General features: G+C 44.6%; 1 protein-coding gene across 4 annotated transcripts; it reads left to right on the top strand.

Annotated features, from left to right (window-relative positions):
- The first annotated feature begins 369 nt into the window (after window positions 1–369).
- Window positions 370–16,227, top strand: ARHGDIA (Rho GDP dissociation inhibitor alpha). 4 transcript variants are annotated; one of them, XM_061615919.1, is made up of 6 exons: window positions 370–459; window positions 11,818–12,029; window positions 12,887–12,970; window positions 14,047–14,123; window positions 14,249–14,312; window positions 14,653–16,227. In XM_061615919.1, exons 2-6 carry the CDS (start codon window positions 11,840–11,842, stop codon window positions 14,850–14,852), a joined length of 615 nt encoding a protein of 204 aa, XP_061471903.1. In that variant the 5' UTR covers window positions 370–459; window positions 11,818–11,839; the 3' UTR covers window positions 14,853–16,227. The 4 variants fall into 4 exon arrangements, with proteins under 4 accessions (XP_061471903.1, XP_061471901.1, XP_061471902.1 ...); XM_061615917.1 differs by having other exon boundaries at window positions 387–459; window positions 11,825–12,029; XM_061615918.1 differs by lacking the exon at window positions 370–459 and adding an exon at window positions 469–577.
- Window positions 16,228–23,251: the final 7,024 nt, after the last annotated feature.

Below are 23,251 nucleotides of genomic sequence, written 5' to 3'. Positions count from 1 at the left end.
TTAAGCAGGAACAGTTAAATGGTGCAATGCTCATTAATACTACACGGCCATAGGAGGAGGGGGCTTTTCATATTTGCTGCTGCAAAAACTTGCAGGCAGCGATAGCGGTGTGCACAGGAAGAAGTCTTCCACTACAATCCCTCACCGCCGCCTCAAGCCCCAAGGCTCTCGCCTACCCTCTTTCCACACAATAGGAGAACGTGACCCTTCCTGAATCAGAGGTCCACCATTCGCACCCCAAGATGGCTTCCAGGCGGGCATCTTTTTTTCTTCCCGCCTCCCTTTCCTTTTAAGGCAGAGTATAGGGATTCTCTAGGCGTGGGATGCAGTCTCTATGCTCTATTCGGTCCCTTTTTCCCGCCTGCGCTAAGAAAGCCAATGCGCGGCCCGCTTATCGGAAGTCACGTCTACCCGGAAGGGAGCTATGCGCCTGCTTTCCAAGGCAGGAAGTCACGCAAGGTGGGTATCGCGGAAGTGTGGGGGCGGGTACGCGCGCGGGCGGTGGCGGATCTGGGCGGTGGCGGGTGGCGTTTGTCGCGGGTGGCGGCAGAAATAGCAGCAGGAACATCAACGTAAGGTAGAGGCCGGCGCTGGCGAGGGGGTGCAATTGAGTCAAGGCTGGCTTCTATGTGTGGGTGCTGCGTGATGTTCTGTTCTCCATTTTTCCTTCCTCTGGCTTCTCCACCCTACCTTTCCCTTGGTTTGGTGATAATGGTAGACTGTCCACCGCTTCTGCTCTCCATCGTCTCTGCGTTTTGGCTTCTTGATATCCCCCCCCCGTCGCACCCTTGTTGCGGGTTTGCCCTGTCTAAGGTTGATCTCTATACGTGCCCATTATCCGGTAACTCCGGTGTCTTCTTTTGACTCTTAAGCTCTTTATCTAATTTCCTCTCTTCCATGTTCGGTTATTACTTCTCTGCTCCGGTGAAGTTAATTTGCTTTTCGTCGCTTAATATACTCGCTGTAGGGGCCGCTAATATACATCCATGTGCTGCTTAATACTGCTTATGTAGGTACCTGCTAGTAAGGAGGAAAGAGAGAATAAGTTTCCCCTTATTCGTACAAATCTTATATCCCATTTATCTTGCTTTTATCCGGTTTTCCTGTTTCTGCTAGGTAATGTAGCCCTTTATCATAAGTATCTCTTTACCATGGTGTATTGCTTTTGTTGCTTTGTTCTGTTCTGTTGGGATAGACAGGATAGTGCACTTCCTGCTCCCATCCTTCATGTTGGCTTTATTTTTCCTGAGCAATTTCTTTTAGTTCAATTAGGCAGAAAGTGTTAATGTTAATTTTGTACATGCCAGTTTGGTATATCATGAAATGAGTTTTCATGCAAGGCCTTTGAGAAAATTATTGTATGAGAGAATATGGGTGAACTCAAGTATGGATGGAGGGTTACTTTGAGCTAGTACTTGACATTTTAGTACTGTGCTTTTTCCTGGAGTAAGAAGGGCTCAGTGTTGTACTGAGTGTGCTGTTCCATCCATGACTGTGACAACTCATCTCTATGTGTTTAGGTTTAGAACAGGGGTAGCCACTGTGGTGCCCTCCAGATGTTCGTGGAGTCCAACTCCCATCATCCCTGATCATTGGCCATGCTGGCTGGGGCTGATGGGAGTTGTAGTCCAGTATCTGGAGGGCACCAGGTGGTATCTGGCTATACCATCATCTCCTTTTTTTAAAAAAAACATGGGTGATGATTCACATATTAGAACTATTAAAGAAGGCATAGGTCACTTGGACTGTGTTTTTTGTGCTATGAAGATGAAATAGGTTTATCTTGCTGGAAGCATGCAGAATACTTTAAAAGAAAAAGAAGGTAAGAAACAGTTGGATATATTATGTTTGTTACCAAGGGTAGGTGTGAATTCACTATCTCTTAGAAGTAGCCTACATAGATGCCTCTCCTAACTTCACAGTTAGAAAGATGCTTGTTTTATATCTTTGTATAGGTCTCTTCTTGTGGCTTTAGTATTGCATCCTCTGTAGACTTAGCTATATTGCTATTGGCATGAAACAAGTTGTGTTTAAACACCTGCATTTGCTGCCTTTGAGCTCTTTTTTCTGTTGCATGTGCTGCATGTTGACTGTGGTTATTACAGAACCTTGTAAAGGGTTTGGTTTATAATGTTAGGGCTGACTACCTACACTTTCAAGAAGTGGAAAATGTGTATTACCTATGGGCTAAGTGTAATATGTTGCTAATGTTCATTCAGTAGCAAAATGCCATTGATAATAGCAGGCTAGTAGCAGGGTATTTATAGCTCTGAATGCAGAGGAGGTTGGGTATAATTATATTGACTTGCCCAGTGTGTGTGTGGCTTTTTCTTTTACATAGGTAGAGCTGTATCACTTTTTGGCATTGGATTTAATGATACTGATAAGCTAATTATAAAATGATTATGGGGAATGAGCAGTCTGTTCTTCTAGCAATCTTCTGGAGAGACCTAGAGATGCTTGCTGGATGGGTACCCTCTGTAGCTACTGAGTGTTCTTTCATCTAAGCATCCAGTAGTAGCAGAGGTATTGAGAGTGGGAGAGGCAATGTTATCTGCACAGGATACCCATGCTTTGTTTGCAACGTATGTGTAATTTCCATGCCAACCTCTCAGTCCTGCAAACAGTATTTCTAAAAAGCTTCCCACATACAAGTTGGCCCCCTGGAAGCAATAAAAAAACCCTCTAAAATATTTGTAATTATGTAAGGGTAAAGATGCTTAGATGCAGTTGGTGTCTTGTCTGTATCCTTTCTGCAAGTGCACTAAATCTTATCAACATTCCCTTAACCAAACTGGTTGCACTATAGCCTCCTTCCTGTAGGGTGCCAGCCAAGTTCATCCAACGTTTGGTTTAGAGAAATCGAAATCTGGTCAGTCTTGATGCTCAGTGAACAACATTAGGCTGGTGGCAGAAGTTTGATCCTTGATATAGGTATTCTGTATTGAAAAGCCCCTCCTCGGGAAGGAAAATTACCCTCTTCTGCTTTAGGGAAAGTGACATTTTTGTCTTACTGGCATGCTCAAGGAATTATAGTTAAGACAAGAGTTACAGTGGCTATAGTCAACCATAGGTCAGTGGATCTTGAATAAGTAGCCTAGCTCTCACTGTGCTACATGGACCCCAATCTACCTATCTCCTTGGCTCTGAATTTCTTCCATTGCTTTGCCAGTCTTGTGGCTCTATTCTGTAAGGGCCTTCCTAGTTCAATCTTTCTCCATTCCAGCACTCGCAGATCTGTCCACGTGCAACTTTGACCTTCAGCACCAGTGATCAACTAGCTTTGGGCTTCCTAATATTCTAGACTGTACTGTAGTAGCTCTAGTAAAAGCAAAGACTCCTGTCATGCCTTTACCCTTGTCAATATTTGCTGCTGGGTTTTCATGGTGAGTGCTTGTATATGCTGCAGCTTAGTAAACCTGTACTATCAGCTAACACACAATTTTATTTATTTATTATTTGAAGTATATCCCACCCTTCCTCCCAGCAGGAGCCCAGGGGGGCAAACAAAAGCACTAAAAACACCTTAAAACATCATAAAAACAGACATTAAAATACATTAAAACAAAACAACTTTAAAAACATTTTTAAAAGCTTTGAAGATTTTTTTTAAAAGGGGAAAAACATATTGTTAAGGTTCAAAAGCATATTAAAAAGCAATTCCAGCACAGAAGCAAATGGCAGTGAACGTTGTCTAGTGGGTAAATGCAGGTCAGAATCTGTCATTTGCCATGCATAATTCTCCTCCACTGTGAGAACTTCAGAGAATTCTAGCAAAGATAACTGGTGTTTAGAGGGTGCAGAATGCTTCAATATTTGTGAAAGAGTTTTGTACTGGCTGTTCTCCAGCTCTAAAAGCCACAAATGTTCTAGCAACAGTCTTTTTAATTCTGTAGAAAATACAAGCAGATGTGATGGAAACTTGTGTGAGTTACATGATCTGGCAATCGATGGCTTCCTACATCCCCTGGCACGATTGTGTGTGTACGAAGGATAAGTCCACACTCCTCACTGATCCCTTTCTCCCTCACTGCAGCATAGTACATTATCTCTGAAGCTAATGGGATCTCCAGTTCGTTCAGAACCTTCTGCCAAAGTGAATTAGTGGCTCAGCCTTGGGGACCAGTTGTGTGAGGAGCTTCTGTTCTTGCCTCTCATCAGCAGCAAATTTCCCTTGTGGCAAAGCCCTGTGTCTTCTGTCTGGGTTGCAGTCTGATTAATGATCTGGATTGTGCTGTCTGGGAAGACCTTGAGACTTTGCTTCCAGTGGGCCCCTCCTTTACTTTAGAAACCTCCAGAGGGAGAATATATGTTGTTAAGATTGGATGAGGAGGGAAAGCCTGCAGCTAGAAGAGACTGGGAGCAATGCTAATGAGCAGTAAGGCTGAACGGTTGCAAATACGCTGCCCTGCTGCTCCAGATGCACATTATTGGTAAAGTAGATCCAAGGCATTAGCTTTGACCCTCTCACACTAAGGGCTGGTTACACATTACCTTTTCCCTACATAGAGATTTCTATGTAGGAAAACTAGCTTCCCTTCACATGACGAGTACTGTAAGTGTGTTTTGTGCCATGAGTATGCAGGTTAGATGTATTAGCATGCAGCCCAGCTGCCTGATACTATAGCACAAAAGACGCATGCCAAATTTCACACATCATGTTGTATCATAAATTCCTACATGGACTCAGATTTATTCCATGAATGAATGTGTGTGTGTGTGAAGAAGCTCTTTCCCCCAGAACCAATAGTGTATCTGATCAGTATCAACCCAATGTCTGACCAGTAGCATGCGACAGACTGCTATAGCCAGTCCTGTATCAGTCAGCCTGTGCTCAAACCCAAGGAATGAAATGGTTGTCTTATTACGTCAGGCACTATTAAGAGCCATTCACTGTGAGACCAACTGGGAATTGAACTGTAGACCTTCATGGTTGCATTATTATTTATTGAGTTTATATCCTGCCCTTCCTCCTGAAGGAGCACAGGGTGGTAAACACATCAACAAAGCAACTTACAAATAACAAAAAGAAAAGCATTCTAAAACCAGTTTAAAATGTTCTAAAACGCAATTACAGTTAGAAACATTCTTTTATCCAGTGATCTCTGGGTTGCCAGGAACAGTTCCCTTCAGCTATCAAATATTTGAGTAAGCAGGAATGTTGTCAAATTCCTCCTGAAAGTCTATAGTGATGGGAGATGGATGCACCTCACTGGGGAGGGCATTCCATGAATAGGGAGCCACCACTGAAAAGGCCCTGTCATGGGTTGCAACCGTGCAGCTCCTAGTGGCTACACCACCAACAAGGCCTTGCCTGCTGATTGTAGTTAAGTACCCTAATAATATGAAGGCAGGCAAGCTTTTTTGTGTTATTAATTGGCTGTTTTTAATCTCAAATATTTTTATGAGTTGCCTTGAATCTTCAGAATCCTGGATGGGGTTGCACTCCCCCTGAAGGAGCAGGTTTGTAGCTTGGGGATTCTCCTAGAACTATATCTGTCACTTGAGGCTCAAGTAGCCTCAGTGGCACAGAGTGCCTTCTACCAGCTTCGGTTGGTGGCCTAGCTGTGCCCCTATCTGGACAGGGATAACCTGGCTTCAGTTGTCCATGCTCTGGTAACCTCCAAGCTAGATTACTGCAATGCGCTCTATGTGGGACTGCCTTTGAAGATGGTTTGGAAGCTGCAACTTGTGCAAAATGCAGTGGCCAGATTGGTAACAGGGACCAGACGGTTTGAACACATAAAAACGATTCTGGCCCGCTTGCATTGGCTGTCTGTATGTTTCCGAGCTCGATTCAAGGTGCTGGTTTTAACCTATAAAGCCTTACATGGCTTAGGACCACATTACCTGATGGACTGCCTCTCCCTGCATTAACTCACCCATACACTACGCTCAACATCTAAGGCTCTCCTCCGGGTGCCTACTCAGAGGGAAGCTGGGAGTTTGGCACAAAGGGAGAGGGCCTTCTCAGTGGTGGCCCCTAAATTATGGAATGATCTCCCTGACGAGGTGTGCCTGGCGCCAACATGGTTATCTTTTTGGCGCCAGGTCAAGACTTTCCTCTTCTCCCAGACATTTTAGCATGTGTTTTTAAATTGTTTTTATTTATTTTTTTAATTGTGTTTTTAATTGTTTTTTTTGTGTTTTAAAATTTGTATATTTGTTTTTATTGTTTTTAATTGCTGTAAACCACCCAGAGAGCTTCGGCTATGGGGCGATATATAAATGTAATAAATAAATAAAAAAGGCTCAGATTATTACACCCCTTTGAGTTAATCATGTCAGTATCATAGCAGCTCTCAGATTCAGGTGTGTAAGGAGGCCGACTTCCTGAGCTACTTTTCTAGAACTGTATTTAGCTCTAGAGGTGCTCCTGTTCTTAGAGAATGTGTCAGTTCTATATTAGTACTGAAAGCATTCTAAGTAGTCCTGGAAGCTGCAGTGCTAGTTAACCCCCTTTTTCCTGACCCATCTCTTTTCCCAGTGAATTAGCAATGTACATGGCTTTGCAGTTCAGTTAGGACAGAAATTGAATGCTCATTTTGTGCCTTTTCAGTTTTAGTCTCCTGTTTCATCTGGGGTAGTATAGGGTAATTTTCCAGAAGTAAGAACAGTTTATGTGGAAAACAAGGGCTAATTCTGAAATGATGCACTCATTATTACTAGCTAAACTCATGTAATACCATACAGTCTAGTAGTAGACATGTATGCAGATATTAACTGTTGTAGTGTATATATTATGGGTGGTCTATTGGTGATCATGATCAATGTGCTAATATAACTGGTAGAGCATATCCAACAAGTTCCGGAGGGGTAGCTGTGTTACATCTGTGTTGCGGCAAAAACAAAAACTTGTGCCAACTTAAACACTAGCAACTTTATTTTGGCTTTAGCTTTCATGGAATAGGGCAGCTTTTCCCATTCTTTGGGTCACGAGAAGTTGCTGGACTACAATTCCCATTATTCCTGACTGTTGGCCATTCTGGCTGGGGCTGATGGGAGTTGTAGTCTGGAAACAAACAAACATTTGGGGACCCAAAGGGTAGGAAAGGCTGGACTAGGGTCCACTTCAGATAAAGAGTATTCTACAGGTGAAGTAAAGTTTGATCAATAAAAGCTTATGTCATAATAAATTTGTTCACCTATAAGGTGCCACAAGACTCTGATTATACCCACCAGGGTTAATGTGAAGGAAGGAATGGGTTGTACAGTTTCTTCTGGCAAAGCCACAGTGGTGGCAAATGATCGTCACATACAGGAAATGCTTATCTTTAAAAACGGATATTTGGAGAATTAGGAAGGTATGGGTCTTCAGTGATTTTACAGCTGTAGAAACTAATGTCGTTATTATCCTATAGTCAGGTTTGAACGTGTTTTGGATTTCTCTTTTTTTTGCCCGCATGCATACGCACACACACACATTATGTACCCAGAATAAATTCCACAATTTGTAGCATAATTTTCTTTCAACATTAAAAGTTTGGAATACTTGAATAATACATAGGGTAGGAGACTGTAATACAGGCTATAGCCAGTTCGACTGTGTATCTGAGAACAGGGAATTCCCAGGCAATAAGCACTGAAATCTTGCTTTACAGCCCCATAGATTTCTTGGAAACATGCAGGTAACATTTGGTGAAAACATTCCTTACCGCTAAGATTACTAGAAACTTGTTTTTGAATGAAAGCTCTATAATTTTCAGGATGCCAAATTCCATATCTTGCATGTATCCACAAGATTATAGACACAGCCCTGCCCTGTTCTCTCATGTGGAAGATTTAAGGTTGTGCTAAAGGTTCTGATTCTAAACTTGAAACGTTTGATTTTATGGTTTGATACTGGAAAGAGGTAGTCTATAGGTACATTGAATATAGATAGGGTCGGGGGAGATTTTTGTCTAGGGAGCTATGTAGTTAGACATTCTTTGCCGTGATAGTTGAGCCTTGATGCTCATGTTCCAGTTGTATGTGCATGGGTTATAGCACATGTGAATTCCACCTGACCATATGTTGGAATCAAAAGAGGTTGTTGTGCCATAAAGCAGGAGTGGGGAACCTGTGGCCCTCCAGATGTTGTTGAACTCCAACTCCTATCACCCCACCAATGGGCAGGGGGGTGGGACTTATAGTCCACCAACATCTGAAAGGCCACAAGTTCACTAACCCTGCTTTAGGGTGTTACAGAACTCTTGGCCTTGCTGTACCAGCCTGGTACCCCTCTGGAATATATTGGCTTGTTGATAGTTCTATCAGAGCCTCTTTTTCTGTGCTTAAGAATATTAGCTGCAGGACTTTCCTGAAACCTTAAACAATGCTGCGTGATTTCTGTGGGTTTCTTCCCCCCCCTCCACCCCCAAATTTGTACTCTTTGCTGCTTTAAGATACTGGTACTTCTTTCTTACATGAGTTTGTGACTGTTCGTTGTTCCCCTCTGCTATCCTTGAAAAGGTGGAAACCCTAACTTAAAGTACTATTTCTGGTATTGCGCACAGCACCTCCACTGCTGCAGATTTTGTGAGTGGAGTGCCCAAGAATGTGATTAAAAACGAATCTGCTGGTGTTGCTTTGCCTGCCACCTGGAAAGGGCGGATAAAGGGCCTTTGTTCCTTCTACTTAGTCTTTATCCTGCTAACCCTTAGTAAACTGCTTTCTCCCTCCAAGGAAGAAGCTTAGGAAACTACAGCAAGTTTCTTGGTAGAACGTGGCCTTCCTCTCTAGTCTGAAGTGGCTCCTCTTAATGCAAGCAGGGATTCTGCGACCTGATGTGAAGGGATGCTGCACCCTGACTCTGGCAAAGGTCCAAGGAATTACTCCTCCCTCTCTCCCTCCCCCAGGCTTCTCTGTTGTACTGCGATTGCATGGTCGGCAGCAAATCTGCATGCGCTGCTGGAAGCAAAGCAGCTGTCAATCTGCTCTCTAGGGCTACATACTCCTGTGTAGTGGGGCCAGACTGGGGTGTCTGCCTTCTCTGGGGGTGTTGACGGTCAAAGTGGCTGTCCAGCCTCCTATCGCCAGCAGTCTTTAGAGGATTAACCTTCTGGCCTGAGGGGGATATGAGGTATCCTCATGTTTGGTGCTGCTGCTGATGTTTGCACTGTGTTTTGTGAGTGGTGAATCATACAATCCAGTTCTGACAGCCGGCGTCTGACTCTTGTCTATAACGTAGCGTTTTATTAATCTGGTAGCCGTAGGCAACAAGGAATTACGTGCAGACAAGTGAGCAGGACAAAGCACTCCATCCTTCCTCTGCACTCAGCATGGAAAACCAGTGGGCTGCCAGAGGAAGGAAGACCCTCTCCTCTGAACCTAGCTAGGCGCAAGGGTATGGTCTGAAGGCACATGAGGCCACCACTTTGCTGAAGCTAAGCAGGTCTGGGTCTGGCCAGTGCCTGGATGGGAGACTGCCTGGGAACCACATGTATGCTGCCTTAGGTTCCTTAATGAAAGAAAGGCAGGGTATAAATTATAAAAGAAAGAAAACGTAAGAAATAATTGTAGCTTTTGTGGGTTTATTTACAAGGCTACGATGACGAGTTATCCATGTATATCCCTCATCTCTATATTTTGTAATTACTGCTTGCTTAATTTTCTGGGGTGCATCAAAGAGAGTGAAGTTCACAGTCTGCGGCAATAAATGTAATGCACATGTAGATTCTAGGATTGGAGTTGGGGTGTTGAGGGGGAAGAGAAGAGAACTCTTCAAGAGGTTCTGGCCTTATATAGGTCCTCCTAGCTGCTTTTAGAGGGGAAGGGGGGGCAGGGAGGAGGGGTGTCAGTAAGCCCAGCTGTATAATTTTGGACTGGCATGGTGGTCATGTGGGTGGTGTACTAGGTACTTCTAATGGCCAGTGTTGAATGCTTCTCAGCTTCCTTTAGGGAAAGGGAAATGGAGTACAGACAGAACCTGCTAAGTGGGCCTAACCCACTTAGGAAAGCAGCCAAGTTGTGTCGGTGGCAGCAGCTCTTCAGTAATGTCCAAGGCATGTGGACACACCCTTGGGGAGCAAGCCAGCTTCCTGGTTGGAAGGGGAGGGATGTTGGTGCTTTCCAGTGTCATAGGGCTGGGCTGCATCATTTTATCCTTCCAGTCATGACAGCAAGCTGCTCTGTCTTAAAGGGGCACTCCTGCTGGAGTGAGGAGAATGCTGCTACTGACTGAACACATTGGGGGCCCTGCATGCATACAGGGAAAACACTCCAGGGAGGGGCGAACTGCTTTTTTTCCTGTGTAGTCTTCAACATTACACAGGAGGCCCTCTGATAAGTTTTTCCTACACCTTTTATGCCTAAGAAGGTGTCTCAGTTCCTGGAATGAAGTGTGTCTTGTAGTTGGTGCAAGGAGGGACCTGTGACTAAAACCTTGCAGAGTTGCTGCCAGTCAAAGTAGACAGTATTGAACAAGATAGACCAGTGGTCTGAGTTGGTATAAGACAGCTTACTCTGGGCAGAGAAGACCTTTGAAAGCTCATCAGATGAAAAGTAGTATTTTCTGCCTTATTACCCAATAAGACTTCATAATGAAGTGCTGAAGTCAAAAGTGTTTAGGAGAAGTGATCTGGCATCCCAATGTTCCTTTCTGGTTTGGGATGTTTTGAGGCAAAAGTTCTGGCTTCACTTCAACTTATTGTCTGTCACGGCTCCTTGCTGCTCCGTCTCGCTCCCCCTCGGCCTTATTTAAATGAGTGTGTACTTTGGAAGCAATGTGTCATCCACAACTGGGCAGCTTGGGTAATGTGTGGTTTGTTCCAGGTTTTTAGTGTGCTTCACTGACTGGGTCCTTTTAGCATCTGCTAGTGTCTGTTGGCATGACTTTAGCCCTTGTCCTGACCTCTGCATATTTATGCAAAGCGAATCTGAGGAGAGGGACATGGGGAAGTGGGGGGGAGGGGGGATCTACTTCCCTGAACTTCCATAGTTGTGGTGTGGGTTTTTTTAACTCAGCACCCTGGTCTCACTAATTGCCAATAGCACAAAAGGGAAATTTCAAAGCCTTCAAAACTGTTGCTGGAGAACACCACCTCAGATTGTTTCTAACCTTTCCAGAGAACCTCCTGGAATGAGTTGCACCTTCAAAGGGCTTTTTGTAGGAGGAGTTGGGAGTATCTGAAATGGGGTTTATAATGAGAGCAGGCTTCCTTAAACCATGGTTACCTTTTCCACCATACATAATAGCTTCCTATTTGCCATCCTGAGAATGCCTGGAAGAAGCTTAGCCCACCTCACTCCACGTATATTCCCTGTCACACACACCCCACCCCTCTGTTCAATAGCAACCACCTTAGTTGGCCTTGTTTAGCTGTGGGTGTTTGAAAGGGATTCAGGGAAGAGGTGAACTGGCTGCCCTATTTCTGTCTTTCAGATAGGAGGCTGCTGCCAACACGGACCTGCTTGCTTTGTGCCTATTTGCTGATACAGGGCAGAGTTTGCTAGATGAGCTAGGGTGCGGTGGTAAAGGCTAGAACAGAACAGGCTTGTTCCTTCCTTGGTTTGCTTTTTTCCTGCTCCTGATGGGGGTGGAGCAGAATATCTATCCAGCAAAGTAACTCCAGCAGCAGTAAGGGGGCAAAGTGCAAAGGTTCACATCCTGTAGTTTATGCCAACTAGGAACCTTACTCTTGCTGCCTCTTAATACCTGCAGGAATACTATACCAAGATGACACCTCAGAAAGCAAAAAATGTAGCACCTGGGCAGATTTCTTGAGTTTTGAGCAAGGGCTTTTCCATGCAGAGGACAGGCATTGTTGCTAGCTGAGTTGTCTGTAAAGGTGCCAATGAAGGCGCTTGCTTGTTCTCTCCCACCACCCTCTTTCCCAGACAATAGGTCACAGTTGCAGAGATGGCTGAACAAGAGCCTACCCCTGAACAGCTGGCCCAGATTGCGGCTGAAAATGAGGAGGATGAACACTCTGTCAACTACAAGCCCCCTGCCCAAAAGAGCATCCAGGAGATCCAGGAGCTGGACAAAGATGACGAGAGCTTACGCAAGTACAAAGAGGCTCTGCTGGGAAATGTCGCCATTGCTGCTGGTGAGTTACTGGACAGCATATTTGGTGTGTGTTAGGGCAGCAGGGCTGCTGAAATCTGCCCTTCTCTCACAGATATGCATAGTGCTCTTTGAAGGCTTTGGCTCTTTTCCATTTTCATGGGCTATGGAATCCAGCTGGCCTAGGTCAAGAGCTGAGGTCCTGAGGAAAGAAGCTTGTGAGTTGCCTGGTCCTGAAATGGCTTGTCTTGGAGGAAGACTCATTTAGGGGTGCATGAGGAAGCATTTGTACTGCCTACTGCAAACTGAAACTTTATAGACTTGGAATAAAATGCAAATTTGTATCTAAAGCTAAGTCGAAAGTAAGTTTTCCTGAAGTTTCTACTCATCCCCCCCCCACCTTCATTTGTCTTTTTTGGAAGGGCCTGAAGTGGTGGACAGAAGCAGAGGCATTGGTGGGGAGGAGAGGGGAGGCAAGAAAGTATAAGGACTAAGGGACCATTGAAGTTAAAGCCATAAAGCTTCTCTCCCCCCCCCTTTCAGTTTTGGGATCCTTTTATGGCTTGCAGTCAGTTTGTTAAGAGAACTTGGAAGAAGAGAACTGTAACTGTTGGTGCAAGGCCTTCCATCTGCGTAATGAGTCTTTGTCTCCCCCCCCCCATCTGCTCAGGAGGGTTGGGGAGAAACCCAGAACAGATTTGGGGAGGCATGTGGGGAGAAGAGAGGGAGAAGAAGTCCCATTGAACAGGCAGAAGACAACAGCACATGCATGAATTTCTACTGATCTTGCTGCAGTACTGGGCTGTTCTGCTCTGTAGCCCATGTCTGCAGCTATCGAATGAAAGGCTCAAGGGCTGTTCTACTTACCCATTAGTATTTGCACATAATTTTCTCTTTCAGATCCCTGCACTCCAAATGTGGTGGTAACAAAACTGACTTTGGTTTGTGCTACTGCTCCTGGTCCCTTGGAGTTGGACCTCACAGGTGAGTGTTAGATCAGAATATATGTTCTGTTTGTAAAAGTAGGATAGACTGGCTCACAGCAGTGTCTTCAGCCTCAGTATGTTGCTTGCACACTGCACTGATTTGGAATTGTCAGCTGCTTTACCCACTACAAAAGCTCTGCATGGCTTTATCCTATCACCTTTACTTTGCACCCAGTTTTGAAATGAGAGGTCATTTTCAGACAAAGAGCCATTTGAAGAGATGTTTTTTCATGCACAGTTTGCTGCTGTGATTCGGTTTAAGGTTCACCTTGTCTATTATAGAGCAGGCTTGTGTTCAAGTTGTTTTAGGGCTCAGGATTGCTCCAGGAGACAGACTAGTGTGTAGCTTCAGTACAATGAGATAGAATAGCCAAATTTAGATTTTATCAGCCTACCTACCTGTCCAGGGTAGAGCAGTCACTCAGCAAAGGTTCATGTCTCATTTTACATCTGCGCATTTGATGCTGGAAATGTACTGCCAAACTTTGGCTGAGAGGGAGTGGAGTTTGCTGAGCTGTGCAAAACTACCAGCTGGAGTAAGCAGGTGCCAGAGAGAAAAAATCTTGACCTGCAATGCACTCTCGTTGTTCTTTGTTTTGAAAAGATAGGAAATATTCCAGACTGGGGTAGAACTCGGTACAAACCCAGCCATTTGATTGAGCATTAAAGTGCTAACAGAGTAGCCTACACAAATGACCTGGACTGCTTCTGGGAGGAAGGGCAGGATATAAATCTAATAAAATAAATAATAATAAATAATAGTACACACACTTTTGTGTGGTGTCTAGACTGGATGGCACAGTTCATTGTTGGATTGCACCATTCTAGGGTTCTTTCATTGTGGTCAGACTTTGACTCTCCATGGTCAGACAGATCTATGGAAGGTTGCTGTCAGTCAAGATCATGGTGGCAGAGATTTGAGCTAGCGCACAAAACTCTACTTTCATGGAGTGTGGTCAGGCTCTCAGGCTAATCTTGCATACAAAAGTGAAGCACCATTACCCTTTGCTTAATAATAATCTGCCTTCTGGGGGAAGTTTGCTTGTCTTTGATTCCTGCCTTCTTTCCATCCAGGTGACCTAGAGAGTTTCAAGAAGCAGTCTTTTGTGCTGAAGGAAGGTGTTGAATATCGGATAAAAATCTCTTTTCTGGTAAGGTCTCCTGGGGGTGCTGTCATAGCAGTCAGCCTTTGGGAAACTAAACATTTTGCTCTGGGCTTAAGGAGTTTGTGTGCTGGGGAGGTGTGTGTTGGCTGACAGATTCTCTCTCTATTCAGGTGAACAAGGAGATTGTTTCGGGGTTGAAGTATATTCAGCAGACATTCAGGAAGGGAGTAAAAAGTAAGTGCCAAGAATGGGGGCAGCCTTATGTTGCGGATTTCATTCCTTTAATCTGCCTTCCATGGAGCAAAAAAAAAAAAGCCGTTGGGGTGGCTTTTCAGAGGAGTTGTGTCCACTTTTTAGGTTGAAAAAAGATCTCCTTAATAAAAATTGGCATTAGTTTTAACTTGATGCAGGGGATGTATTGCTCCTGCTTGAATGCCAGCCATGGAGGAGGCAGCAGCAAGCAAGGCTGACATCCTTGGGAGGCTCACTCCCACCCCCCACGTAACCGTGGAGATCCATTAATGCATTTCAAGGACTCTGGTTCATGGGCTGTATCTGTCTTTTCTCCTTCCAGTTGACAAGACTGACTACATGGTTGGGAGCTATGGGCCACGTGCTGAGGAGTACGAGTTCCTAACCCCCATGGAGGAAGCTCCCAAGGGTATGCTGGCCCGGGGAAGTTACAACATCCGATCCAAATTTACAGATGATGATAAGACAGACCACCTTTCCTGGGAGTGGAACCTGAACATCAAAAAGGAATGGAAGGATTAGCCCTTCCATAGCCAAATCCTGAGAATTGCTCAGACAGTGGCTACAGTAGAAACCCCCACCCTGTACCAAAGTGCTGGCATTGGAACCCTTTCCTTTCCCCTTCCCATTTTGAAGCTCATCAGGAAGACCTTTGGGCTCAATGCCCCACATGTTTCCTCCCAAGAATCACTGAAATAAATTGACCAAACCTGCACTGTCTGGCCCAAGCGCAGAGGCAGAAGTGCTCCCTGTCTTTTCTCGGGCCTTGAATTAAGAGGTCTGCTGCTTCTGTCCCATTTTGAATACATTGCAGGCAGGTGCTGAAGGAGAAGCAATGTTCCTGCCTGCAGGGGAGAGGATTTGGAGGCACAATTGTCTCTGAGTTCGTGGGTGAGGTGCTGAGGAATTAAGATTCCATGCAGAACTGGCAACTGCCTGCTGCCCCCAATTGTTTCCAGGCTCAATCATGTTCATGGCCTACTCTTTCTCTTCTGGAGACATGGGCTGGCTTTCCATTTGTGATGGTTTCCTGTAACCATGATGCCTTAATGTGTGTAACATTTTACACTTTTTTTATATGCGCTCCTGTCCTGTCCCCCACACATATCCTTCCCTTCTCCTGATTTTGCATCTTCTGGCCAGACCATCATCCTGCTGAGGCTCATGTCTTCAAAGGCTTAAGCAGGGTTCAGGCTGCTATCCCTGCAGGCTCTCTGTGGCCAGAGAACCATTTGCTTCCAGCTAGGGAGAGGGGCCCTGTTGGTGGGCATTGAAGTTCATAGTGCCCCTGTCATCTCCATGTTAATTCTATCACACCCAAACTTGGCTTCAAAGCACTGAAGTCCCAGGGCAGCCTCTGGGTTTTGTATCTAGAAGATGGATTGGCCCAGCTCAGCTGCTCCTCACATGATCTGAACAAAGAGCTTACTATGGACAAATATTCAAGAGCAGTGGATGCCTTATGTATCTGTTCTGCCTTTGAAATCATGTGCCTGGCCTGTCAGTATTTATTATTGCCTTGGTAAGATTCTTTTCCTTCATGATGCCCAGACAGCCCAGCCACCCCAACAAAACCCCACTGATGTGGAAGTAGGAGGCCTGTAGGGCCTGATCTCCTCATCTTGTCAGGTGGGTGTGTTCCAGCTCAGCAGGCCTACTCAGCGGGCTATTGTGAGTCCCAAACATGTGCTAGAACTGGGACTAAGTGAGTGTGTGTGTGGTTCTCTTTCATGGCTATGTCTCTGCCCCGACTCCTCTTCCCCACTCCTTCCCTTGCAAGAGATTTTCGTTAAATTGATTTGATGCGTTTTGTCTGTAAATCTAAAGATCTGGATTAACAGATTTGGAATCATCAGCTTCCCCTTTTCGGACAGTAAAATAAAATCTTGGAAACTGACATGGTTTTTGCCTTCTTGTTGAAGTTTTTCCAGGCATGCAGCAAAGCAATGGATATAATGGGGGAAATAAAGCTCACACAATCTACATGGGGAACAAGGAAACTGGCCCTCCAGATGATGAGCTGGAGTCTAGCAACATCTGGGGCTGTTTTTTTCACAGGTTCCCCATCCCTTATTTGGAGAGAGGGATGGTCAGGTGGTGGCTTGGGAAATTCAGCTTTTGCAGTGGAACTATTTATCGAGGTTACATTCTCTTAAATGTTAAGGGAAAAATTCTTGGGAGCCTAAATGTCACCTTAGACTCCCAACAATCCATAGATGAATCCCTTGTACGTCAAGGCAACTCTTCCCTGATTCCTATCCTTGTTGCTTTTTGAGACTGTCAGTGTGCTGCCGAGGATCATTGTGTGATAACTATCACAAGGGGACTGGTTGGAACAACTCCTTTCATGTGACCGCTTCATGAAGCAGCTCACCACGTGGAAGCACCAGCCACTGTCTGGAATGCCTGGTGCTAGTGTAGTAATTTTCTGTGCAATACAGGTGATTTCTGGTGAGTTTTTCTACAGTGTAAAGATACGAATTACACATTCATCAGATCGGTCTGATGAGTGGGGAGTGGGGCTGCATCTTGTGCAGGTGGGGTGGCCATACCCACTGCTGGCGTGCAATCCCTGTAGGACGGGCAGGGGGTGGCGGCAGCCTGTCAGCAAAAAAAAAAAGTTAGCCACTCCTGTTCTGTATTGCTGCTGTGTGGAGGCTGTCCACACAGCAGCTATTTGTAAATAGCAGTGCCAGCTTCTGGATTTGGGGTGGGGAGAGGGGGAAGCACTTCAGCACCCCTTCATCAGTAGAAGGTTGGAATACGCAAACTAATTCTGTCATGCTGCCTCTGAACTTGAGAGGTCTGCAGTGAGAATGGCAGTGCTGTTGGGGCACAGAAGGTGTTGCCTTTATAGGGCATTCACAAAAGAACTTGAGGGATCCCTGCTGGATCATACTGAAGGGCCACAGCCTTGTCCAGAGGTTCTAGCACCCAGGGGATGTAGAATGAGGAAGGGCTGTTACCTTCATGTCCTGCTTGTAGGTTACCTAGAGGCATCTATATGAGCTAGACAGATCAATGCTCTGACTGTACAAGGCAGCTTCCTCCTATGTTCAGGTTTAGGGGAAGTGTTGTAGCTCCGCAGAGCATCTGCTTTGCATGCAGAAGGTCCTGCATTCAAGCCCTGGCATCTCCACGTAGGGCTGGGAGAGATTCCCATCAAATCCTGGGGAGCTGCTGCCACTCATTGCAGATAATACTGAGCTTCGATGGATCCAGTGGTCTGACTTTGTAAAATGCAGCTTCTTATATTTCAGAATCGGGATGCTGGACTTGATCTCTTAGTCTGGCCCAGCAGGGTCCCTGTTTACTGGGGCCTCAATAAATTGCCTGACTTCACTATCCTGTGATGGCAGCCATGTAAAGCAGTCTAAAGATTGCAAGCCCACTGCAAGGTCTGTTGTTCCTGTTCTGTACTGCGCATAGCATATTTGTTCTTAAATATTTTGCTGATGAGAACAGTCCAAAGTGTTCTCAGTGAATCATCCAACTGGCAGGCGAAATTACTCAAATCATCCTGGAGAAGCTTTGTAGAATAAGGTGTAATTCTCTTAGGAACACAAGCTGTAGTGGGTAGCTCTCTTTCCAGCCTGTTTCAGAAGTGGGGATAAGCTTGTAAGATCTGAAGGACTGCGAGAGCTGGTCAAAGGATTTGCAGGAGGGGATGAAGGACAGAAAAGCAGCAGAGGGAGGATTACATTTTGAGAAGAAAAGAGCAATCTCCAATGTAGAAAATGGGTATTCTGGATACTTAAATAGGCTTTCCAATTTTACCAAGTTACATCTTTGCAAAAATATCAGGGCCCTAAAGTTGATACATTTTTTCAAAAGTCATCCATACATATGCTCAGTATGTTATGCAAATTACGTTGTTATGTGCCTTCAAATCGATTACGACTTATGGTGACCCTATGAATCGGCGACCTCCAATAATATCTGTTATAAACCACCCTGTTCAGATCTTGTAAGTTCAGGTCTGTGGCTTCCTTTATGGGATCAATTCATCTCTTGCTTGGCCTTCCTCTTTTTCTACTCCCTTCTGTTTTCCCCAGCATGATTGTCTTTTCTAGTGAATCATGTCTTCTCATTAGTATGATAACCTCAGTTTCATCATTCTAGCTTCTGATGATAGTTCTGGTTTAATTTGTTCTAACACCCAATTATTTGTCTTTTTTGCAGTCCACGGTATGCGCAAAGGTCTCCTCCAACACCACATTTCAAATGAGTTGATTTTTCTCTTACCTGCTTTGTTCACTGTCCAACTTTCACATCCATACATAGAGGTCGAGAATACCATGGTCTGAATGATCCTGACTTTAGTGTTCAGTGATACATCTTTGCATTTGAGGACCTTTTCTAGTTCTCTCATAGCTGCCCTCCCCAGTCTTAGCCTTCTGATTTCTTGACTATTGCCTCCATTTTGGTTAATGACTGTGCCAAGGTATTGATAATCCTTGGCAAGTTCAATGTCCTCGTTGTCATCTTTAAAGTTAAATAAATCTTCTGTTATTACTTTAGTCTTCTTGACGTTCAGCTGTAGTCCTGCTTTTGTTCCTTCCTCTTTAACTTTCATCAGCATTTGTTTCAAATCATTACTGGTTTCTGCTACTAGTATGGTATCGTCTGCATATCTTAAATTATTGATATTTCTCCCTCCAATTTTCACATCATCTTGGTCCAGTCCCTCTTTCCATATGATATGTTCTGTGTATAAATTAAACAAATAGGGTGATAAAATACACCCCTGCCTCAACCCTTTCCCGATGGGGAACCAATTGGTTTCTCCATATTCTGTCCTTACAGTAGCCTCTTGTCCAGAGTATAGGTTGCGCATCAGGACAATCAGATGCTGTGGCACCCCCATTTCTTTTAAAGCAGTCTACAGTTTTTCATGATCTACACAGTCAAAGGCTTTTCTGTAATCTATAAAGCACAGGGTGATTTCAGTTCTGAAATTCCTTGGTCCGTTCCATTATCCCAATGTATGTTTGCAATATGATCTCTGTTACCTCTTCCCTTTCTAAATCCGGCTTGAACATCTGGCACTTCTCGCTTCATATTTGGTAAGAGCCTTTGTTGTAGAATCAGGCATTACTTTACTTGCATGGGATATTACTTTACTTGCATGGGATATTAAGGCAATAGTTTGATAATTACTGCATTCCCTGGGATCCCCTTTCTTTGGAATTGGGAAGTATATTGAATGCTTCCAGTCTGTGGGCCATTGTTTAGTTTTCCATATTTGTTGACAAATTTTTCTCAAAATTTGGACAGATTCAGTCTCAGTAGCTTGTAACTCTGTTGGTATGCCATTTGCTCCTGGTGATTTGTTTCTTCCAAGTATTTTAAAACCAGCTTTTACCTAACATTCTAAAATTTCTGGTTCTTCATCATACAGTTCCTCCATGAATGAATCTGTAATGCATCTCTTTCGTAGAGTTCTTCAGTGTATTGCTTCCATCTTTTATTTTATCTCAGTCAGTTAGTGTGTTCCCTTGTTGATTATTCAACATCCCTACTCTTGGTTTAAATTTCCCTTTAATTTCTCCAATCTTTTATAATAGGTCTCTTTGACCCAGTTGCGTCGTTACTCACAGCGAGCGCTACTCGTACTTGTCCTTTGTTCTTCCCCAGTAGCTCGGTGAGTGCCTTCTGACCTGGGGGTCTCATCTTCCAGCACTATCTCATGTTGTATTTTGGATAGTCTATTCATAGGGTTTTCAATTCAGAGGTGGTTTTCCATTGCCTTCCTCTGAGTTTGGATGCATCTTAATCTGGTGTCTCAGCTTTGACCATTTTGTCTTGGGTGGCCCTGCTAGGAATCTAGCCTCTTGGTCTAGACTCCTGACGGCATTGCTCTCAGCTTCTTTGGCACTCTCAAACCCCCTCACCACGTTAAGGTGTGCATCCTAGAGGGGGCTGCAAATTATAGTTTCATCATTATAATGAGATCTTTGTTGTTGCTGCAAAGGCTGGGTGCTGGAGGGAAATAGAAGAGGGCAGATGTGCAGAAAGGGTGTGCATGCACATGCTTGTGTGTACCTGCCTGTACAGTAAATAGCAACCCACTGGATTCTGAACCTTCAGGAGTCAACTAGTTCCAGAGCCTTCATTGGACTGGAAAATCTGTATTTATGGTATAGAAAAGAGATACAAATTGTGAATTATAGCTGCATAAGCTATAAGCATAAAATGGGATACATGAGGCACTAAATATGGAGCTGGACTGGTATATTTGCATTTAGGCTAGGCAGCATTGCCCAGGGTGTGGCAGAGTCCCCATGCAAGTGGCTTTGCTATTTTGCTTTCTCTTCCACTAATACGTCTTGCCAATTCTTGTGTCCTGAGTTTGGGGTATCTTTCCTGCCTATCTTGCACTCTGATTACTTTGTCAGCTGTGGTGAGTGCAAACAAGCAAGTTAAAATGGTTGGTAGGGATTTGCCTGTTGTAGGTTTCAGATAAGAAGGGCATATTTTCAGACTTCTAGAAATCAGGGTGTCTTAAAACTAGATCCAATAAACATTTTTCTATTTGTGCTGCTTTGACTGTATTGGGATAGCAATAAAGTCTTCAGTAGGATAGCTTATAACTACAGATTCATGCTTAAAAAGAGAAGCAAAGGAGGATTGCACCAGGACAATGGATAGGGTTTTCATGGTAAGCAGTATTCAGAGGGGGTTTACCATTGCCTCCCTCTGAGGCTAGTCCTCCCCAGCTGGCTAGGGCCTGCTCAGCTTGCCACAGCTGCACAAGCCAGCCCCTTCCTTGTCCACAGCTGCCAGCTGGGGGGCAACTGGGCTCCTTGGGACTATGCAGCTTGCCCACGGCTGCATGTAACCCCTGAGCCACTCACTGTGGGGGTGATCTTTAGCTGGCCCTTGACACCCAGGAGCCACAAGCGGGGATTTTAACTCACAGACTCTGGACTCCCAGCCATGCTCTCCTCCCCATTGTGCTATCATTCTGCTGCAGGACCAAGACGGCAGACAATAAAGCTGATCCCAAACCTTCGTATAACATGTTATTTCTCAGATGGCCACCGGAGGCTCCTGAAGAGCAATGTTGGTGTTCAAGCTGCTGCTAATTGTATCTCTTCAAAGAAGGGCAAGGGCTGTGAAGCAGCTGCTGCTTTAGTGATTTTAATGCACAGACTATCTTAGGGGATCTTTTGTGGGCTTTTCTTTTGAAATGTTTGACCTCCGTTTCAGCAGTTATGAATTTGCATCACAATGGAAACGGCTATTGAGCTTGGTAGAAGAGAACTGTTTCTTTCCCTCCCTCACTTTTTTAAAAAAACGGAATAGAACTGATGACCTTAAATAAAGAGGAAGGAATAAACTGGAGAACTTTCCTCCCTGTGCATGATGATGAAATGGGAATCTTGCAGGCCCCAGTTAGCTTGGTCTACAGCCTAAGAGTTCACTTAGCCTCATCAAGCCAGACATTTATACTAATTAGTGGGTATCTCACTTTTAAAGGTGATGCGTTACTTTATATAAGAGAATTTCTCTTGAATTTGCCATCCCGTTATTTTCCCAGTGCTTGTCTTGCAAGCATGCTTGTGGTTCCAAGTGTGGTGGTGGGCAAATGGCTCCATTGGGAGTGGGCAGGCTTGGGTTTGAATCATTACTGAGCCAATCACTGTCTCTTTAATCTACTTTACAGCAGGGGCGTTGTTAGGGCTGGCCCAAGCTCTGGGTCTTTTGCAGCAAGCGCTGGATCTGCTCTCGGTTCCCCTCTTTTAAAACTTTTTAAATGGTATTTTATCAAAAACAACAGCAGCAACAAGAGAATAAAGAGTAACGTAAGTACCTTTGCAATGATGGATACGGCACCCCCTATTAACTCCTACAAGAAGTCCTAATGTTCAACCTAAATCATACTTCCATAATGTGCAATGGCTTGAAGGTGGTGGTGTAAGAAACTGGGCCGTGCCTTGCTCTGGTCGGTAAGGAGAAGCCAGACAGCAGTTTAGAAGAAAAATATAAACGTTTATTAAAAAGGCACTCACAGAGACAAACAGCTATGTGGGTGCGGTCGACAACCCCACTGTCTTTGTCCCTGATTTTTATACCCTCCAGTAAACAACTTACAGGAAGCTTACAGTAGGAACTCCAAATAAGGTAATACTACAGTTCAGTAGGCATGGCACATATCTGGTCTTTCCCAGATCCATCTCTGAGCCATACTTCCAGTCATGCCCTTGAACATGTCCTGAACACTTTCTGGGTGCATCATCAGCTTGCATTTCTATGATGGTGGATATAGAACATCTGTTGTAAGATGGAGGTGCTTAGTGAGAACAGTAGATAACCCTCAAGGATGGCCCTCGAGGCACTTTAGTGTGTTAAAGGAATTAACCCTTAACAGTGGGGTGCATCCCATATTCCAGCTTGTTTGCATATGTAATCAGGCAGTTCCATATTTCATGAAAGCCATCTGCTTCTGTTCCTTTCTGCATTGCTCTTAACTTTTTTAACTTAATTTAAAAACACACATACACTTAGCTTACAGGATGGCTGGGCACACAGCAGAACACAATGCCAGTGAGATCCCAGCCATTTGCCATTTTTATTTTACCAACACACTAAAATGGTGGGTGGCTGCGGTCTCACCTGTTATGTATTTTGCAGTGTGACTACCCACCTTGTAAGCAAAGGAAAAGGTGGGGGCAGCACAGAAATGGGAGGGTGATAGTGGTGAAACTGGATGACCATGGGCCTAGGGTTGCCAGGTTCAGGGCCTGAGACTGATCCTGTATCTTTAGGAGAAGAGAAAGTCAGCCAAGTGCAGGTGTTCTTGCAACTCTGTAATGGGAAAAAACACAAGGTGAAATTCTCCCTTCCCTCTGCACAACTTTTAAAGATACAGAAGACCTCTTGGAAGCCGGGCTCTCTCTGTTCTGGGCCCAGAAAAT

The sequence above is a fragment of the Rhineura floridana genome, chromosome 3, assembly GCF_030035675.1.
Source record: "Rhineura floridana isolate rRhiFlo1 chromosome 3, rRhiFlo1.hap2, whole genome shotgun sequence".
Classification (NCBI taxonomy): Eukaryota; Metazoa; Chordata; class Lepidosauria; order Squamata; family Rhineuridae; genus Rhineura; species Rhineura floridana.
This window is presented reverse-complemented; position numbering and strand designations above follow the sequence as displayed.